Source organism: Zootoca vivipara, chromosome Z1 (assembly GCF_965207765.1).
Source record: "Zootoca vivipara chromosome Z1, rZooViv2.hap1.1, whole genome shotgun sequence".
NCBI classification, from domain to species: domain Eukaryota; kingdom Metazoa; phylum Chordata; class Lepidosauria; order Squamata; family Lacertidae; genus Zootoca; species Zootoca vivipara.
This window is the reverse complement of record NC_142583.1, coordinates 5703044-5722715: the sequence shown is the minus strand read 5'-3', so window position 1 is coordinate 5722715 and position 19672 is coordinate 5703044. Positions and strand designations below refer to the sequence as shown.

The 19672-nt window shown below is 52.3% G+C and overlaps 1 protein-coding gene across 5 annotated transcripts; it reads left to right on the top strand.

The window, feature by feature from the left end:
* Positions 1-277: 277 nt before the first annotated feature.
* On the top strand, positions 278-18779 carry ULK3 (unc-51 like kinase 3). 5 transcript variants are annotated; one of them, XM_035113471.3, is made up of 16 exons: positions 278-674; positions 1733-1983; positions 2960-3080; positions 3705-3809; positions 4637-4780; positions 5633-5715; positions 6623-6778; positions 7545-7650; positions 7939-7979; positions 8593-8695; positions 10925-10989; positions 11345-11423; positions 11962-12002; positions 12596-12643; positions 14321-14387; positions 18252-18779. In XM_035113471.3, exons 1-16 carry the CDS (start codon positions 293-295, stop codon positions 18266-18268), a joined length of 1809 nt encoding a protein of 602 aa, XP_034969362.3. In that variant the 5' UTR covers positions 278-292; the 3' UTR covers positions 18269-18779. The 5 variants fall into 5 exon arrangements, with proteins under 5 accessions (XP_034969362.3, XP_088516970.1, XP_034969365.2 ...); XM_035113474.3 differs by having other exon boundaries at positions 428-674; positions 1733-1873; XM_035113473.3 differs by having other exon boundaries at positions 428-674; positions 1733-1873; positions 2931-3080.
* Positions 18780-19672: the final 893 nt, after the last annotated feature.

Here is a 19672-nt window from a genome sequence, read left to right as displayed (position 1 = left end):
TAAAACGTGTTGAATACGGTTACCCACAGGGACATGCTAAAAAACACCGATCAAGAGCCACTCTTAAAAAAGTTTAGTACCAAAGACAACCGATCACAGCAGCGGACGGGAGCCTGAAAGCCGCGTCGAGATCGAGGGAGACGGACTTTCTTGCCATCGCGCGCGTTGTGTTGAGCTTGCGTCCAGTCCTCTTCCATTTTTTACAAAAGGGGGGGTTCAGCATTTCGCAGCGAGGCTTATTTGAGCCAGAGCTGCTCAGCTTCTGCTGATGCTTCTTTCCTTCGTCGACCAGATGCGAATTAGGGGGACGATCCAGGGGTCGCTTCTCCTCTTCCCCGCCCCTAAAGCAGACGCGCGACCGCGGAGGCGGAGTTCCCGCGAGCGCTGCACCGCGCCGCGGCTCTCCCGCGGGTCGCCGCGAGGGGGCGCCCGAAGGCGGGCTTCTGCCGGCGCTGCTCCGCCTCCCGCGCGGCCGTTCCGGACTCCGCCGACCGGGAAGCCAGGCGCCCCCGCGGGGTCCCAGAGAGGGCCGGGTTCCGCTCGCCAGCCTCCGGGGGCCGCATGGGGTGGTCGCCGGGATGGCCGGCTGGGCGCCGCCGCAGCTGGAGGACTTCATCCTGACCGAGAGGCTGGGCAGCGGCACCTACGCCACTGTCTTCAAAGCCTACAGGAAGGTAGGGGGGAGGGCCTCGGTTGCGGGTGGGCGCGAGGTCCGGGGTTGCGGGGCGCAAATGCACGAGGCAGGGAATCCTGCCTGGCCCAGAGGCCGCGGTGCGGAGCCTCCACGCCCGGGAGCAGCCTACCTGCCAGCGCCTGCTGCCAGCAGCCATGGCGGAGGCTCGGTGAATCCTCCGGGTTCGGAGGCAGCCGCGGCAGGGAGAGGACTTTCCCGGAAGCAGTTTGGCTGTCCGCTGTTGGAGGCAGGACGCAGGGTGGGTGATGCTGGGTGTGTGAGGGCTGTGGGCGTAACACTAAAAGAAGACACCCTAAGTCAGGGGTCGGGAGAACCCTTGGCGCTCAGGATGTTGCTGAACTTCGGCTCCCACCGTCCCTGGCCCTTGGCCGTGCTTGCTGGGGCATCATGGGAGTTGGAGTCCAACAGCAGCAGGAGGGCCAAAGCTTCTCCCATCGCTGCCCTGCATGGTTTGGGTCCCAGGTGTCTCACTCTGGCCAGAGGCCAGATGTGGCCCTTCAGGCCTCAGTAGCCTTAAGGGCTTCCTCCAGCCTCCAGCCCTCATTGACCCTCCTTTGCATCCTCCTTGAATGTTTTCATCTGCTTGGAGTGTGCGTCCTTGTACCTCTTGCTCCCTTGGATGATGGAGATCGAGGGCAGGCATCCCCAAACTTCGGTCCTCCAGATGTTTTGGACTACAGTTCCCATCATCCCTGACCACTGGTCCTCTTAGCTAGGGATCATGGGAGTTGTAGGCCCAAACATCTGGAGGGCTGCACTTTGGGGGTGCCTGATCAAGGGAGTGTAGAAACTGCCCTGTCGCACAAAGCTGTGTTTGTTGCTCTGCCCACTTTGGCCTCTGGCCTTGCCCATCAGAAGGGAAGGCGGACCCTGGTGTGGAAAAGACATTCCCTCTCCTGATCTGAAGGAATGCCCATCTCCATAGCAACTTCCCTGGACCTCGCAAGACCTTCCCTGAGATTTCCACCGTCAGGACTTGAAGGTGCTTGTGTTGCTGACATTCGTTTGCGTGGTGTTGTGTGTTCTTTTCCTGGCTAGAAGGACGTCCGGGAGGTTGTGGCCATCAAGTGCGTCAGCAAGAAGAGCTTGAACAAGGCGTCTGTGGAGAACCTCTTGACGGAAATCGAGATCCTCAAGACCATCCGCCACCCGCACATTGTGGAGCTGAAGGACTTTCAGGTGGGGAGGGGAGCCCGGCTGGGCTGGGGTGTCAGCCAGGAAGACTCTGGAGCCTCCAGCTGGAAAACGGGGGAGTTTTTATTCCTCGGATGTGTGACTCATCCGATAAGGTGGGGAACCTTTGGTGCTCTGGATGTTGCTGAGATTTATGTGCCACTATATCATACAGAAAACAATATCAAAGTAGTTTACAATAATCTCACTATATAAGAAAGACACATTAAAAATATGAAATTGGAGACTGTCAGCTAACTATTATGGAAAGGTGTATTATGAATTTCATGCATGAGCCTGGCAGAACAGCAAAGATTTCAGCAGGTGCTTAAAGGCCGAAACGGAAGGCAGTCCTTAGCGTGGTTTAACAACCGACCTCTTGGAATTGTAGCTCCAAGAGAGGAATAGGGGTCTCGTAACAACACTTAGCGCCCCTTAAACTTAGCGCCCCTTAAACGACAGTTCCCAGGATTGCAGTGGGGGAGAGAGAGGGAAACCACAGCTGTTTAAAGTGGTAGGATATTGCTTCAAATGCAGAGTGCAAATTGCACCAGTGAAGCTAACTTAGCAAAAGTTATTACCTTTAATACCACCTCCAAAAGTCAATTCCAATTATGACCTTCACACCTGGAAAATAAAAATGCCTCTGCCCTTTGTTTGCATGTGTCTACTATGGGGGTAAACTGAATGTCTCCTGGTGGGGGAGTTCCATGAGGCACAAGAATGCTTGCTTTGTGTCGCCTCCTTCCTGAGGATTGTAGTAGAGGAGACACGTAGTAAGGGTGATAGATGATCTGCACAATTAAAGCCATTTATGTGTTAATACTGGTTTGAGACACCCACTTTGCTGACTCTTGAGATTGACAGTGCAATTCTATTCATGCTTACTCAAAAGCAAATTCCAGAGTTTTCAATAGGGCATATTCCCAGGTTCCTGTGCATAGGATTGCACTCAATGGCATCACCCAGCTGCTTCCACATTTGTGTTTGCATTCATAAGGACTAGGAACTTGCAAACAGAGAAATGAACTTGATGGAGATAGGACAGGGTTTGTCTTTCTAGAAGCCTGATAGCACCTGCCTGCCTTTTAGTGGGACAAGGACTACATCTACCTGATCATGGAATTTTGTGCGGGGGGTGACCTGTCTCGCTTTATCCATGCACGGAGGATCCTGCCGGAGAAGGTGGCTCGCATTTTCCTACAACAACTGGGTAAGGAGTTGGAGGGGAAAGGAAAAGAAGCGGGGCATGGAGCTCATAGGTAGAACCATGCAGGGCAGCGATGGGAGAAGCTTTGGCCCTCCTGCTGCTGTTGGACTCCAACTCCCATGATGCCCCAGCAAGCACGGCCAAGGGCCAGGGACGGTGGGAGCCGAAGTTCACGTTTGTGTGCAGGAAGTCCCAGGGTTAATTCCTGGCATCTCCACTTTAAAAAATCTCAGCCGTGGGGTTTGGATTCAAACTGTGCTGACAAACAAAGCTATTTCATCTGCAGAACGGCAAAACCATTTGCAAAGAGAAAACATCCATTTGTGGGTGCGGCTCAAACTGTGCCTGCAAACTTTATTTGGCTGGAGAACCATGTTGCAAAATGCAGAGAAGTGTGGAATTTCAAAGGATCGCTGTGTTTCCCTTTACATCTTGGCTCGAGATGTGTGAAAGGGAGTTGCATTTTCTCCCCTATCTCTGTGCCATGGCGGGTACCAGAGAAAGGAAAGGAAATCTTGGAGGCAGAGGAGTCTGTTTTTGGGGGGAAGGAGACTGTTGGCTGGAGAGGGATGCCTTGACAGTCCCCTGCCACCTGCAACATGTGCTCTCTCCTATTTGTCCCAACAGCCTGTGCCTTAAAGTTCCTCCATGACAAGAATATTTCCCATTTGGATCTGAAGCCTCAGAACATCCTGCTGAGCTCCTTGGATAAGCCTCACTTGAAACTGGCAGGTTGGTGTGGGGTAGGGCTTGCCCACCAGGCTCGGGGGGGGGGGCTTCTTTTGTGCTTTCAGGCCACCAGGCTCAGGTGCTCCTCTCCCCCCACATTATTTTTCTCGTTCATGTGCCAATCTTTTATTTCAATCAGTCAATCCCAATGGCTAGTGTTATAGCCACACAGAGGGTCAGAGGTTCCCCTTGCCTGCTTCAGCTATTTCTGTACACCTTTTGGAGATATTTTTAATGTATAGAAATAGTTAGGATAAATCATAATAGATAATGATAAGAAATTAAAAATACCAAATGCAACAAAGTAGAAAACTATAGCAATACAGTCACTGATACAGTGGTACCTCGGTTTATGAACACAATTGGTTCCAGAAGTCTGTTCATAAACTGAAGCGTTTCATAAACTTTCCCATTGAAAGTAATGGAAAGTGGATTAATCTGTTCCAGATGGTCCACGGAGTACTTAAACTGAAGCGTTCATAAACTGAAGCGAACTTTCCCATTGAAAGTAATGGAAAGTGGATTAATCCGTTCCAGATGGGTCCGCAGCGTTCGTAAACTGAAAATTCGTAAACCGAGCTGTTCATAAACCGAGGTTCCACTGTAACTGTAACGTACAATAGGCCTGAGTAGGGCTAGCTTTCCTCACTCCGCAGCCAGCAGAAAATCTTAGGGAGATCCACTTTCTTTCACCAGCCTGCTCAATCCCCAGTGTGGGATTTCTGGTTGCCTGTGGATAACGGGCCAGTTGATAAATGCAAGGTTACAATGTCATGCCCGATGACAATTTTTCTGGGTCGCCTTCCCCCTACCCCACCCCCCCATGCCAGATTTTGGATTTGCCCAGCACATGTCCCCAAGAGATGAGAAGCACGTGCTGAGGGGTTCTCCACTTTACATGGCCCCCGAAATGGTGTGCAGACGGCAATACGACGCCCGCGTGGATTTGTGGTCCGTGGGGGTGATTCTCTATGGTAAGTCCATCTTTCGGTTTTGAGGGGAGGTTGGGGCTCTGCCTTGACTTCCCAGGCACTGGCTAAAGTCCATGCTGAAGCTGAGAGGCTGCGCAAAATGAATGGGGAGGGTTGAATAATAGAATCACAGGATTGGGGAGCTGGAAGGGCCCCCAGGGTCATCTAGGCCAACCCCATGCAGGGCAGGAATCGCAGCTAGAGAATCCCTGGCGGATGGCCATCCGACCTCTGAAACCTCCAACGAAGGAGATTGAAATACCTATACTAAACACACACACACACACACACACACACACACATCGCATATTCTTATGTTCTGGATAAGGTGCAATGGGAATAAAATGGCAGAAAGTGCTGTGTGTAGCTGTGATCTCCGATGGGCTGGAATTTCAATTGTTCTTTTGAAGTCCTGAGTATACAAAGGCCTGCCTGTATCAGGGTTCTCCCCCCTCTTTGCCAGCATTGAGGGCTAGAAACTTAGCTCATTTTTAAAAGGGAGAGAAGCAAGCGTCTAGTTCTGCCTGGGGATTGCCTGCTCTGCGGTTGCTCTTGCCTAATCCTACATCCGCCTCCCTGCCCAGTTTCTGACTATGCCCCTTCCTGCCTTCACTGGCCCCCAATGCTTCCATTTTTATGGATGCTGGTGCCAATAACTATAAAGCTGAGACTGGTATCCATGGCTACTTGCCACAATGGCCTTTTTCTCTCTCCTCCATCGGAGGCTGTCTTGGGTTCTTGCGACAGTTGAGCACTGCTGAGCATTGGGGCTGGGTGGTGGTAATTCAGGCTAGCATGTGACACACATGTGGCTCCCTGTCTTATTAGGGGACGGGGGCTTATTTCCCTTCTCAGAGGCTGTGTTTGGCCGGCCACCTTTTGCCTCCAAGTCCTTCACTGAGCTGGAGGAGAAGATCCGCAGCAACCAAGCCATCGAGGTAACCTTGTGGCTCCTGGGGGTGTTGGTATCTGTGCAGTCCTGGGGAGGGACTGAAAGGAGGTTCCTTTCCCTGCCCTGCCATCCTGACCCCCAGCTCCACCACCACCTGCCACCAAGTATTGTTGAAATAGATTTGAAGATTCCCATCACAGATCTCCCAACTTCCTGCCAAGATTGGTCCAACTTGTCACACCTGTAGGGTTCCATTTGCAGGCAAAGATGAATGTAACTTGGTCTGATCATCTCAATAATGTCATTCAATGGCTTGGCCCGGTTCAATCCAGACCCAGGGCAAAGGGGGGGGGGGGTAGGACTGCTGTCAGGCAGAGTGTGGGGGATTCTGCCTCCCCCTGCCCCTAATTGGTCCTCAGACTTTTTGGGACCTCTCCCTCCCCCCCCTTGGTTCCACAGACACCCCCAGTGCCCCGACCCTACCCTATAAAAAGCAGTATTCAGAATAGCCATTACCATGACCCAGTAAGGAACGTAATAATACAAGAAAATTCAAAACAGTAATCATTAATTGCACATATATCAAAAATCCAATTAAAACACTTTAGTTTAATTAATTCAGCAAATCTGACAGTCATTTACACTTCCAGGGTGCCCCTAGGGAACCCCACAGCCCACTTTAGGAACCCCTGGATTAGACTGTAAGCTCCTTGGGGCAAGCACCTTCCTTTTCTCCTTTTGAAAATACATGTTATTCTCTCGAGAGCCCCATGGCTATGCAAGTACCACCGTGGGCCAGTGGGCCCACAATCCTTGGCGTGGCACTCCAGCGTACATGAAGGGATTGCTTCCCCCATCCTGTTTCCAGCTCAGCTCTGCCGGTGCCCAGAGGTGAGGTGAGGTTGGGAGCTGCTCTACCTGTGTCTCAGCCTTCTGCCTTGCCCCCCCCACAGCTCCCCAGCCGCCCCCGCATCTCGCTGGAGTGCCGGGACCTCCTACAGCGCCTGCTGAAGAGGGACCCCCAGCAGCGCCTCTCTTTCCAGGAGTTCTTTGCCCACCCCTTTGTGGACATGGAGCACATGCCCGGCCTGGAGAGCCTGGGCAAAGCGGTGAGTGGGAAGAGGGCTAGAGAGAGCCTGCGGGGTGGGGTGGGGGGTTTGCAGGATGTGGGTCTGGGTTACCAGCTCGGCACTGGAGCTGGTGAGGTGGGGGGCTGCCCCCTCCTTTGTAGGCATGAGGGCAGCCATTTGGCGACGTGGAGGGGAACCATCTTCTGAATGTGGGCATAGAAATGGGTCAATTTCCCCATCACCCCAAACATTGCTCCGTGTCTCTTTGGGGGCATTACAACAGTCAAGATCTTGTTGAGAATGCTGGTTCTCAGAGGCAAGAGTTCCTGAACACAGAGGGATGCAGCTGTACAATTCCCTCCTCCAGATACTTACCCAAGAGGAAAGGGGCCTTTGGTCAGCCCCAAGGGCCACATTGCCTTCTGGGCAGCCTTCCAGGGGCTGTACGCTGGCGGTAGGCAGCAGGTGTGACCCTCAGCCTTGGCTCACACCTGAATTCAGCTGTTATTTTACACACCTCTCTCTCTCCAGGCAAGCAAGAGGCATCAGCTCCAAGTCCAAGGACGCTTTCCAGTCAAGCAGAAGCATGGGGAGAGTGTGGGCCAGGGCCAGGTGGCGGGGTGGACTGAGGAGGGCCCTGAGGGCCTAGTGGAGAGGTTTGGAGGGCCACATATGGCCCCCAGGCCTAAGGTTGTCCATCCTCCGCTTAGCCCAAGCTGAGCCTGCCCATGGTCCTTGAACCAATTCCCCTCTTCCATTCCTCCTCTCCCGCTATTTATCCATCCTGTTTCTCTTCCCTTTGCAGTCGTCTCTCGTGATGGAAGCGATAAAGAAGGACCAGGAAGGAGACGCTGCTGCTGCCCTTTCCCTCTACAGCAAGGCCCTGGAGTACTTTGTCCCTGCCTTGCGCTGTGAGTGGCCCAGAAGTCTTTTTTGTTCCCCTCCTTGCAAAACTGCCTTGCCCCACAAGTGCCACTCAGCTGCTTTGATTGGCAGAAGCAGCCAATCAACGTTAATGGGGGCCGCAAAATTCCCGTTCCGTATTTGTAAGAGGCTGGTTGATGTCCCTCCGTCTCCCTATGGAGCTCAGAGCTGGCGATGGGAGACGGGGAGTTGTACTGGGATCGTTTCCCATTTTCTTCGCTCACTCCATGGACTTTCCCCCTCTCCCTAACCTGCCTCTGTCTTGTCACCCTCAGACGAGGTCGATGTCCGCAGGAAGGAGGCGATCCGATCCAAGGTCAGTTGACGGTCCTCCTTTTCAACCAATGGGAAAGCTGTGAATTGGGGCGCCCTTGGGCAGAACTGTAAATATTGGTGGGTGCATGAGGTCATGGTCAGGGTTCAGCCAATGAGGGAGCAGAGCAGTGGCAGCTGGTGCTCATTGGGCAGAAGGCTGGGCGGTCAACGGTAGGCGAAGCCCATGACAGGCGGAGATTTGTTCTCGCTTTGATCGACTTAGCCCAAAGGCTGCTCAGAAGAGCCGGAATTTAGTCTGATGCCTTGGAATCCATGTCAAGGCCCAAGCTTGCAGGCCTTCCTGAGATGTCACACCACCAGAACGTAAGCAGAGCCCTTATGCTGGATCCGGCCAGTGGCCCATCTAGTCCAGAATCCTCTTCTTGCTGTGGCCTGCCAGAAGCGCTGGATCTGAGCCCAGCAGCACCTCTCCCTGCTTGTGGTTCCCAGCAACTGGCCCCCAAGAGCAGGCTGCCTCGGGCAGTGAAGGTAGAAGATAGCCTTCGTGGCTGGGAGCCGCAGGGCTGGTGCCACAAGCAAGAAGGCCCTGCTTTTCTCTTGCACCTCTGAGAGTGACATTTCATGACTGTATCATGTCGTTTCCTTGTGCTTAGGTGAGCCAATACATTTCCCGAGCGGAGCAGCTCAAAGCACTGGTTGCTTCCGACAACAAGGCCCTCCTTCAGCAGGGCTGCCCTGCCAGGGACATCTTGAAAGGTAATTTCCAGAGCAGAGGGCTGAGTGGGGCACAGGGGGGTGGTCTTCTTTTTGAGAACAGCAGCCAAGAGCACTCTGCACTTTGCAACATGTTTTCGTTAGGAAATAGGAGTCAAACCAAAAGGCCCTTTGGCTCAATGGCAAGTCAGTGCCTGAAATCCTGGAGAGTCATTGCTGCTGGTCAGTAGGTAATACTGAACTGGATGGAGCAATGGTCAGACTCTGCATAAGGAGGCAGCTTCCTAAAATGTTGAACTGCAGAGTGTTCCTGTTCCCGGTCCTCAGCCTTGTCCTCCATTCTGTTCCTCCTGCAGCCAAGTTTTCTCTCCTCCATCCCAAGTCAATATTTTATGTCCACTGAACGTATTCAGCCCCACTGGGTTGTTAATGGGGTTTCCTTTTCCCAAAGGTTTTTTTTTAATGCTACTGCAGGAATCTGAGGATTCCCAGCAGCCTGCTGGTTCCCCCTCCTTGGCACAGCTGCTTCCATTTCAGCTGATAAGAACTGGCAGTGAAAAAATTGAGGTCGCTATCGGTAGATATCAGGTGCAGGGAACCTTTGGCCCTGCAAATCTTGCTGAGCTGCAACTCTTGTCAGCTGCAGCCAGGCACAGCCAACGGCCAGGGATGGTTAGAGTTATAGCTCAACAACATCTGGAAGGCCAAAGGTTCCCTCACCTGGTACATGTGACGATAATGCCACACGTGTGCATCACATGTAAAAAAAAAAAAGAGCAAAGTCCCTTCCCCCCCATGGAGCTTGCAGTTTAAAATTTGGCGTGGGGAAGACAACCAAAGTTGTGGGGATGAGATGGAGGCAAGGTTAAGCGGAAATAAGTAGTGAATTCAGCAGTAGGTAGCTGGGCTTCCTTACAGTGATTGGGGCTAAGGCAGGCATGTCAAACCTGCGGCCCTCCAGATGTTTTGGACTACAATTCCCATCTTCCCCAACCACTGGTCCTGCTAGCTAGGGATCATGGGAGTTGTAGGCCAAAACATCTGGAGGGCCGCAGGTTTGACATGCCTGGGCTAAGGCAAGGGAGAGGACTCTCTGGCTTCCAGATATGTTTCTACATTCCAACTCCCATAATCCCTGATCATTGTTCATACTGGCGAGGCTGATGGGAGTTGGGGAGGGCGTAGTTCTCCCATTCCTGTGCTCTCTTCTCTGAAAGTTCTATGGGCTGCTAGGGAATGCTGTCCAAAGTCAGTCTGTGAGCCTTTTGTCTTTACATATATGCTGTAGTAGCAGAGCCCCCACCCATGCGACGGTCATCAGCAATTTCCTTTCCAAGCAAAACCAGCATATTTCGCTGCTGTTTCGAACACCTAAGAAGCCTTCTCTTTCCAGTCTCTTAACTGCATGTACTCATTGAGTTGTTTGCTTACCTCCAGCAAAGCCAGTGTGGTGTAGTGGTTAAGAGCGGTAGACTCGTAATCTGGGGAACCGGGTTCGCGTCTCCGCTCCTCCACATGCAGCTGCTGGGTGACCTTGGGCTAGTCACGCTTCTCTGAAGTCTCTCAGCCTCACTCACCTCACAGAGTGTTTGTTGTGGGGGAGGAAGGGAAAGGAGAATGTTAGCCGCTTTGAGACTCCTTCGGGTAGTGATAAAGCGGGATATCAAATCCAAACTCTTCTTCTTCTTCTTCCTCTTGTTGTACTCTCACTTGTCAGGCACTTCCAGCCCTGGTCTCATCCTTCCTGTAGGATGCACGGCTGCTGGTCTCATTTTACGGATGGGCAAGTTGAGGCAACCTGTGGCTTAGCTGTGTTGCAAACTACTTAGAGCAGGCATCCCCAAACTGCGGCCCTCCAGATGTTTTGGCCTACAACTCCCATGATCCCTAGCTAACAGGACCAGCGGTCGGGGATGATGGGAATTGTAGTCCAAAACATCTGGGGGGCCGAAGTTTGGGGATGTCTGACTTAGAGATTTTTTAAAAAAATATGAAGTAGTATAGTGAACCAGGACCACACCAGTGGGCAGGCACCTGGACTGGAACTTCTTCCTGTTAGGTTTTTTACTTGCAGGCAGGTGTGTTTGAGGGGCTGTAGTGACTTGCAGAAGTTTCGAAAGTGCCGCCCTTTCCTTTGCTTGCAGCCCGAAGTGTTGCAGCCCACTCTGTCCTCACAGGACTCTACCACCTTGCTCTGCCGCATCTGGATACCGCTTGGCCTCGCCTATGCTGGATCACACTCATTTTAATTTAATTTATTATTTTCTGCAGAGATGTCCAGGGATAAGCCTCGCCTCTATGCTGCTCTGGAGGTGGCATCGGCCGCTGTTGCTAAGGTCAGCCACCAGGGGGGAACAGAGTGTTGCTGATTTGCCCATGGGAGAGCCCTTGACTCCCAACCTCTGTCCTGAAATGAAAGCGGGAGTCTGAAATTGCATTGTGATGCTTCTGAGTCTCAGTGGATGGAACCCACAGGAGGGGAGAGGGCTGCTCTTGTGCATGATTCCTGCTCACGCGTTTCCCACGGATCTCTGGCCAACCATGGCGAGAGCAGGGTGCTGGAATAGATGGGCCCCCACTGACCTGATCCAGCAGGCTCTTCTCATGTTCTTGCCTTATGTTCGTTAGGGGGAAGACGGCTGTTTGCTCCTTTTTGAGCCCTGATGGAGTTGCTCTGTGTCTCTCTTCCAGGAGGAGGAGGGCAAAGATGACAGCGAAACCCTTGATCTCTACCAGCAGAGCCTGGGGGAGCTGCTGCTCATGTTAGCTGGTAAGGGGGGGGCTTGTGGGGGGGTGTAATACAGGTAGCAAAAACAACCCTGCTCTAGTAAAAACCCTTTCCTTTAAAAAAGGATTCCATTCCCCAAAGCCTGCAGGAATAAAACTATTTTCACCTGCTGGCGGGAGGACATCAAAGAGGGAGCCAGTCTGGCTCCTCTAGGGAGGGAGCTCCAACGTTGTTTGGGAGCAGCCACCACCAAGAAGGCCCTTTCCCACGTCCCCACCAAGCGTGCCGGGCCGGGGGGGGGGGCGGGCAGCGAGAGAAAGGCCTCTCCCAGAGATCTCTGCCCCCCTCCACCTTCCAGGATTGATTGATCGATTGCACTCCTCTGCCACTTTCCATTCAGTCAAATCCCAAAGTAGCTTACCATGTACAACATAAGTCATATTGAAGATTTAACAAATCACCAGCAAAGCAAAGCAAAGCAACTACAATCCATAAAACACCATTAACGAAAATATGCCAAACATCACAGTTACAGCATGAATCATATTAGTATATGGTTTTCTTTCCTTCCTGCCTCCAGCTGAGCCTGCGGGAAGGAGACGGGAGTTGCTGCATGCTGAGGTCTGTAACCACCTGGTCCCTGGAGCTGCTTGGTCCCTTTGCTGCTGCTGCTGCTGCTGCTGTTATTTAGGGGCAGGGGGCGGGGGAGCCCTATAGGGTGCATTTGGGGAGCCAGGGTGCCCATCAGGGGGCACTAAAGGACACAGGCAGCAGAACTGACGTGGTTCAGCTGTGGTGGACCAGCAGCAAAATGTTGCAGTGTGGGACACTCCCGGTCCAAGATTCTAGCCACTCCAATCTACCCCCTGCAAACTTTAGTCAGCAGCCTGTCACTTCTGAGCCCCCTGTTGAGCTTTTTTGGGGTTCCCCACCGTCAGGGCATTTTTGCCCCACTTTTGTACCTCTGCAAGCCTTGGGGAAGCTTGTGCCAGTTTGGCTACGTAAATGATTGGCACTCACAGCGTGGACATTGGAAACAGGGAATTGTTATTTGTCTGGTTCGAGGTGCCAGGCAGGAGGGTTTCCACATGGTTTGCCATCCAGGTGCTGACAAGACTCCGGCCTGCTCAGCCTCTGTGTTGGCATGACCCTGCTTTGAACTGGGGCTCCTTGTCCTTTCCTCCTAATCTGACTGAGTGAATGACTGTTTGCAGATCCAGACACTGATGGGCCGAGCAGAATACCTGAAAGAGCAGATCAAGGTACAGGGGGGCACTTTGTGTTCTGTGTGGGCTGCAATGAGGGCATGCCTGGGCATCACGGGGCTGGCAGAGGAGGCTTGGCTGGGGCAGGGCATGAAAAAATAGATTTGGGTGGTTTGTTTCTACATTGCTTTATTTATTATTATTATTTGTAAAAACCCAGCCTCAAAGCAAAGATAATCTTTTCTCAAGATTGGCTGAGTGCCATAGAGTTGGAAGGCCCATCCTGCAATGCTGGAATCTCAACGGAAGCATCCTTTGCAGAATCCGTGCTGTGGGAGTGAGGTGGCCTTTGGGACTCCGTTCCTGCCTGCCGTGTGCTTGGTCCCTGGGCTCACTTCCCAGAAAGGCTCATTGCCTTTGGAAGAAGGGCCTCCTTGGAAGCCCCCTCTTGGCCTGGTGCACGGAGAGGGGGCCTGTGGGGCCCTCCAGGCACTGCCAGACTCCTACAACCCCTGGCACTCGCCTTGTTAGCTAGGGCTGGTGGGAGTTGGGTGTCCCTAGAGGGCTACCTGCCCCCCTACCTTTCCCCCTTCCGGAGATACAATTCCAGAGCCCATTCATTTGCATGTTCAGAGACAGCAGGCCATTGGCTGAGAGCTCTGGAAGGAGGCAGGAAAGCACTGTTGCCTTAACATCCTTCTTCAAGAATATGCAGGTCCTTTTGAAATACTTTAAATAAATGAAATCTTGCCGGCTTCCTGGCTCATTCCCTGCTGCATGGGGCATAATAGTGGCCCCCCTTGGACTTTTGGGTAAGGAATCTACCTCTGAATGCTAGTTGCTTTCTCTCTCTCTCTCTCTCTCTCTCTCTCTCTCTCTCTCTCTCTCTCTCTCTCTCTCTCTCTCTCTGTGTGTGTGTGTGTGTGTGGTACTCCAGTGGGGGAGGGCTGTTGCCTTCCTGTTCTCCTCATGGGCATCCCAGAGGCCCCGATGGAAACATGATCCTGGTCTTAGATGTGGGAATGTTAGGGATGTGGGTTAGGATATATTATTAGATAGATCCTATCCAAGCTTGTGTTAGCAAGCTTCCAATATCAGCAGAGTGACATTCCCCTTTTGTGCGCAGCAAAGCGTGAGCGTTAGGTTTGTTAGAACCTCTGCAACAATATTATACTTCAATATTATACTTCCTGGCAAATCCCCTTTGTCCCTCTTAAAAGAAATACACGACACAATAGTATTAAAATAAGATAGAGTTTACTCACATGACATCCTGAGTTAACAGCATAATCTCAGAAAGGCAGGCTTACGTAGAAAAGTTACAAATATATACATCTGGAGACTACTTAGTAAAGTGAGGCTCCATCTGGTCTCTCTCTTGGCAGCAGGCCAAGAGGGAGAACCATCCTAACTGGAGATTCTCTGGAGATGTGTTCCCGTTGAAGGAAAAAAGGCTAAGAGAGAGAATGGCTGCTGGCTAGGGGCTTTTGTCTGCCAGCTAATCCATCTCATCTGCATATCTGGAGGAACAGGAACTGAACTTAGTCAGGTGTCCCTTCAGGTGAGTTCCTCTTAGTGGACACTCTAGGAACTGTTGTGACTTGTCTGCCCCAGTGTTCCATCCCACATTAGATGGGCTCTTGCTCTGATCCAGCCAGGCTCCTCTTGCGCCCTCAGAGGAGATGACCCACCTCCCTACCTCCTCTCCCTCTCTTCCTTCTCCTTTTCCTCCAGATGAAGGAGTCGCAGTGGGAAGCTGAAGCCATTGGCAAGGAGGGGATGCTGGACTCTGTGAGAAGCTGTGAGTGCCCGTTCTTTTCCTTACCAAGCCTTGGCTGGGTTCTGTTGGCGTTCTTTATTCATAGACTCATAGAACTGTGGGACCTTCAAGGGGCATCTAGTCCAACCCTGCAATGCAGGAGTCTCAGCTAAACAATCCCTGGTGGATCACTTCATAGAATCCTAGAATGGTAGAGTTGGAAGGGAGCACAAGGGTCATCTAGTCCAACCCCCTGCAGTGCAGGAATCGTTCGCTCAATGTGGGGCTCAAACCCCTGACCCTGGGATTAGGAGTCTCGTGCTCTACCGACTGAGCTATTCCTCAGGGTCTCCCAAAGCATTTCTCAGCAGATATTTATACTTTAAAAAGAGAAAGTGACCATCCATGGCTACTAACCTTGACGGCTTTGTTCTGCCTCCTGCCGGCTGCCTTTTACCTCCACGGCCAGAGGCAGGAAACGCTTCAGAATCCTAATTGTTGGAAACTGCAGGAAAGGAAAGTTGCCCATGTGCTCAGATCCTGCTGGTGGGCTTCCCACAGGCATCTGGCTGACCCCTGTGAGAACAGGATGCTGGGACACTGGCCAGATCCAGCTGCAGGGCTCTCCTTGCATTCTTTAACGCAGGACAAATTTTCATTTTTCCTATAGCTGTTCCCAAAAGCAAGCTGGAACGAAGGCTCAGTAAAGGCCAGGCATCATCTCGCCTCCCTGGGATATTTGTGCAAGCAAATCGGGGCAAATGCTGGAGTGAACAGGCCCGGCACCCACTGGGAGTTGCTGGGCAAAAGGCAGGGAGGCAATTGTGGCAGGCGGAGCCACAGTTCATGAGAGGTGGAGCTGGCTAATTCTAGCTTTGAGTCTACAAGGGGCATCACTCATAGAGTTGTAGCATTGGAAGCCAGCCAGCCAGCCCCCCCCCCACCACCACCATGCAGGAATCACAAGTGAAACATCCTGGACAGTAGGCCACTGAGACTAAGGAGGAGCCTGACCGGCATAACCACGTACCTGGGCTAGTTGGAAAGTAAGAAAAGAGGCAGGTGTAGGCTGACTGAGAGTGGCGAGGCAGTGTGCCCTTCGCCCAAATGGCCTACTATGCTGAGCAGGTAATCTGGGGGAGCCCAGAGAGACACAGAGTTGCAGCTCTGCAGCCCAGCCCAGTCTCCCCACTTTCGGGTTCTGACTCTGCCTGCCACCTGGTGCCTGCGACCACCAACGCCTGCCCTCCCAAGCGAATCTGCAGGCCGGTTTTGTAAAATAAAGTTTCCCCATCCCTGCTGCGGGTCATGTGCGGTGAACAGTTTGCACATGCGCACATGTGAGCTATTTTGAGTGGAAGGGAATGGGGTCAAGTGCCTCGTGCAGGTGTGCAAACGATACTTTTATTTTGCTTAAGTCTCAGTTGAGGGTTGAGTCTGCAGACTTCGTAAGGTGAAAGCAAGGGTTGCCCCCCCCCCGTAAGCAGGACTAATTGTTCCATTGCAGGGGGGCTGGGTGTGTGGAGAGGGAGAGTAGGGTGGGCGGGTTGTGGGGTGGGATCTGGGTTGTGGGGGGGGGTGTATGTGTGTTACTATATAGACAAAAAACTAGGAATTGCAGAGCCCCCATTTCAGTGATCTGCTGTGCTATGTGGAGTGGAACAAAACCCTCATTTTGGGGGGGGGGAATCAGACACAGCAGGGCTGCCTGTGAGGTTTCTGGAGTGGGGGGTGGGGGAGGTGGCCACATAGTTCCTCCTTCCCAGGGAGACAGGAGACCTTTGTGTGCTTCTCCTTCCAGTTTGGGAGGGGTCTGCAAGTCGCTGCTCCCCCTCCCCCTTTTGAGCTTGGCCGGTTAATTGGAATTAACTGCCCTGTTGGTCCTCTCTCCCCACACTTTCTTTCCCCGCAGCCGGGCCTCAGGAGCATTCGACTTCCCCAGGGGAGGAAGGGGCAAAGAGACCTTTTCTTCTCCCTGCCAAATGGCCTGGAAATCACAAAGCCTGGGAGCAGGGGCCCGTGTCTCTCTCCACCCCTACATTTGCACGCTTAATGAATGGGGTGGGGGAGGCCTCACTCTGCTTTGCCCAGGGCAGCGGGGTGGGGGGTGGGGAGGCAGGCTGGTGTCCAGGACCCAGAGAGACAATCCTTTGAAGGGGGTGGAGAGGAGGAGAGGGGAAATGCTTTTCCCAGGAGCAGCCACCATGCTAGGCAAGCAGCAGTCGTGGGGATTTACTTTTTTATTATTTTTATTAAAGCAAATTTTATTTTAGTTTGGGGGTGGGGCCAGAAACACTCAGCCTCACATTTGACACGGAAATCTCCCCAGAGGCTCAGAGGGTGCGTTTTATGATGATGATGATGGGGATGGGTTTATCGTTTTAATCCTTCATCTTTGCTTGCCGTAAGCCCCTAAGCCTGGGAGAAGTCAAATGAGGTAGATGGGGGTCCCGGCAGGCGGCAGCAACTGCATCTGGCCAGAGTCCCAGCCTGAGCTTGTGGATGGGCTTCCTGGGCTTAGTTGTGTCCCCTCGCCAAGTGGCTGCATGTCAGTTTCACACACACACACACACACACACACACACACACACCAGGCTCACTTCTCTGGTTCACTCCTTAATCCGACAAGGCACAACAGTTTATCGCATCAAGGCATTTGCATCCTGCATCGCAAGGGGGTTGGACTAGATGACCCTTGGTGTCCCTTCCACCTCTGCCATTGCTACTTTCCCCTTCCTCTACAGTAGCCTTCCCCGTGTATTTGTTTTTGGTTGGTCACCGCGGGCAGTATTCAGTGCCAGTCCTACTCAGAGTGAACTCACGGAAGTTAATGAGCAGGGCTACCTTAGGACCATTGATTTCAGTGGGTCTTCACTACAGTCCATTGCTTTCTTGGCCGGGGTGGTAGTAGTAGGTAGCTAATACAGACTTGCAAGGGAAGCCTGCTTTAAAATATTGTTGTGTAATGACACATCTGCTCATGGTGAGAGTCAGCCCGTACCCATTCCTCCCCCAGTATTCCCACCTTCTGTGAGTTGCAGCCAGGTTCCCCCAAATGTGGTGTGTTTCAAGGAGGGAACAAAGGAAGGAGGAGGGGGAAAAACCTCCTTCTTGCAGGAGTGCAAGTATGTCAAGGAGATCCATTTGGCCCTGAGCAGAGCAGCTTTCCACATACAGAGCAGTTCTTGAAATAATCATTTATCACTTATTAAACTAATGATTATAAAATAATAGTTAAAATATTGCCTCAAATTATACTGCCCACTTCTTGAGCAACAGTAGGGAGCCTCACGCCCAGGAGTTGGATGTGGCCCTCCAAGCCTCCCCGTCTGGCCCTCGGGGACTCTCCCAAGCCACAGCCTCCCTGGCCCTGCTTTGCACCTGGCTAGAATGTGCCCCCGAACTCAGAGCCCCTTCCTTCTCTGGGGAAATTTGCATTAACTGTTGGGCCTGCTTTTCCCCTGGCTCCGCCCACCACTGACATGCAGCCTGTAAAATAATAATAATTAATAATTTATTTTTTATACCCTGCCCATCTGGCTGGGTTTCCCCAGCCACTCTGGGCGGCTTCCAACAGAAATTTTAAAATACAATAATTTCTTAAACATTAAAAGCCTCCCTAAACATGGCTGCCTTCAGATGTCCTCTAAAAGTCTGGTAGTTGTTTTGCTCTTTGACATCTGGTGGGAGGGCGTTCTACAGGTTGGGTGCCACTACCGAAAAGGCCCTCTGCCTGGTTCCCTGTAACTTGTAAAAGGTTGCTCAGAATGGACTGTGGCCCTCGAGCTAAAGAACCGTCCCCTGAGATTGCTGCGTCTGACTTGAAAGTAGGGATTTTCGTTTTCAAACAAAGATGTGAATTCATTTTGATGCTAGTCAGCTTCTTTTGTGTTTTCTCTTCTGCAGCCTGTACCTTGCAGTAGTTCCCTGGACAGTGCCCAATGGATTCAGCCCCTCGACCCCCACGAACGACAGGCGGTCCTCTTGCCTGGACACAGTTTATGCATTGAAGATTCGCGGTGGCTGTTGGCGTGGAATTGGGTTTGGGCTTTGAACACACACACACACACACACACACACACGGAGGGAGGGAGAAGGGAGCATTCTTTGTGAAGTGTGAGGTTATTTAAACAGCCATTGCTTGTATAGTGTAATTAATTTATATACTGCAAATTGTAATTTTGTTGAGCAGCGTTAAGTGTAAGCGGAGGCTCTTCTAAGCAATTTAATGTACAGGAATCAAGCTCAGGGCAGCCACATGCCCCTCTCAGGAGATGCAAAGCATGGAATCAAGAGGGGGGGCTTTCGAGAGTCTGATTGTATGGGGAGGGTCTTTGCTATAATGGTTGGGGTTTTAGGTTCTCTGGTAGGGGGAAGAGCTGGGCTCACACTGAGCACTTTACTGTCTTCACCTATAAACTGCTTTCTACTTCATGCCCTCGAGAGAGACGTGCTTATTCCACCAATTTTGTTAAGCACAGGTCATAGGAGGGGAGGGAGTCGTTCTGTTCAGTGAAAGAGCTTGATTAGACTTTTCCTCCCCAAGAGGGAGGAAACTGCTGTGGTTACATTATCCACTAAACTGGGACGCCCCACAGTGTTTTATTGCTGGGGGGGGGGAGAAAGGGAGGGGGCTTGTAAAAGAAACTGAGCCTAGGAAGCTGCCTTCATGTAGTCAGACAATGAATCTGTCTAGCTCAGTATTGTCTGCACTGACCGGCAGCTGCTGCCCAGTATTCCAGGCGGGGGGGGGGGCAGGCGAACCTGGGACCTTCTACACACAGAACGTCTGCTCAGCTGTGAGGCCCTTCCCCCACACGGAGGCAGCGGGGAGAGACAGAAATGCCTTTGTTTTGCCTTGGCTGGGCCCACAAAGGCTGCTGTAGCAAAGGCTAGCCAGGCCCATCTGCCTTCTGTGCTCCCAGGGCGGTTGCGGGAGGCTATTAATAGAGCTCTGGGAGAACCTTGCCAAGACCCGGCTTGTCTTAGCCACAGATGATGGAACCCCCACTCCGCCCCTGTCATGGTTTGGGTCGGAGAAGCTTTTGATTTGTCTGCCTTCAGCTCTCCTCCTCCTTTCCCCACCCCCCTTGAAGGGGAGGGTGGGCATTTTCCCCTCCCCCTTAACATCTGGCTTGTGCTGCTTCCCAAGACCCTCGAGGTCTTTAGCGAGGCTGCGCTCTGTAGAGTCACAGCGCTGCCAGTTGAAGCCTCGCTCAAAGGAAGCAGAGCGACAGCAAAGATGATCCTGTATGAAATCCTCTCTGCAAAAATCTCTCCCAGGGTGGCGCCCAGCGTGAAGGGGAGCTTGCCGAGGTCTCCCTGCC

Coding starts and splice junctions, on each gene's coding strand:
- ULK3 (XM_035113471.3), top strand. CDS start 293: ATGCGAATTAGGGGGACGATCCAGGGGTCGCTTCTCCTCTTCCCCGCC. Junction 6,779..7,544: donor TGGAGAGCCTGGGCAAAGCG/GTGAGTGGGAAG, acceptor TTCCCTTTGCAG/TCGTCTCTCGTGATGGAAGC. Junction 7,651..7,938: donor CTTTGTCCCTGCCTTGCGCT/GTGAGTGGCCCA, acceptor TGTCACCCTCAG/ACGAGGTCGATGTCCGCAGG.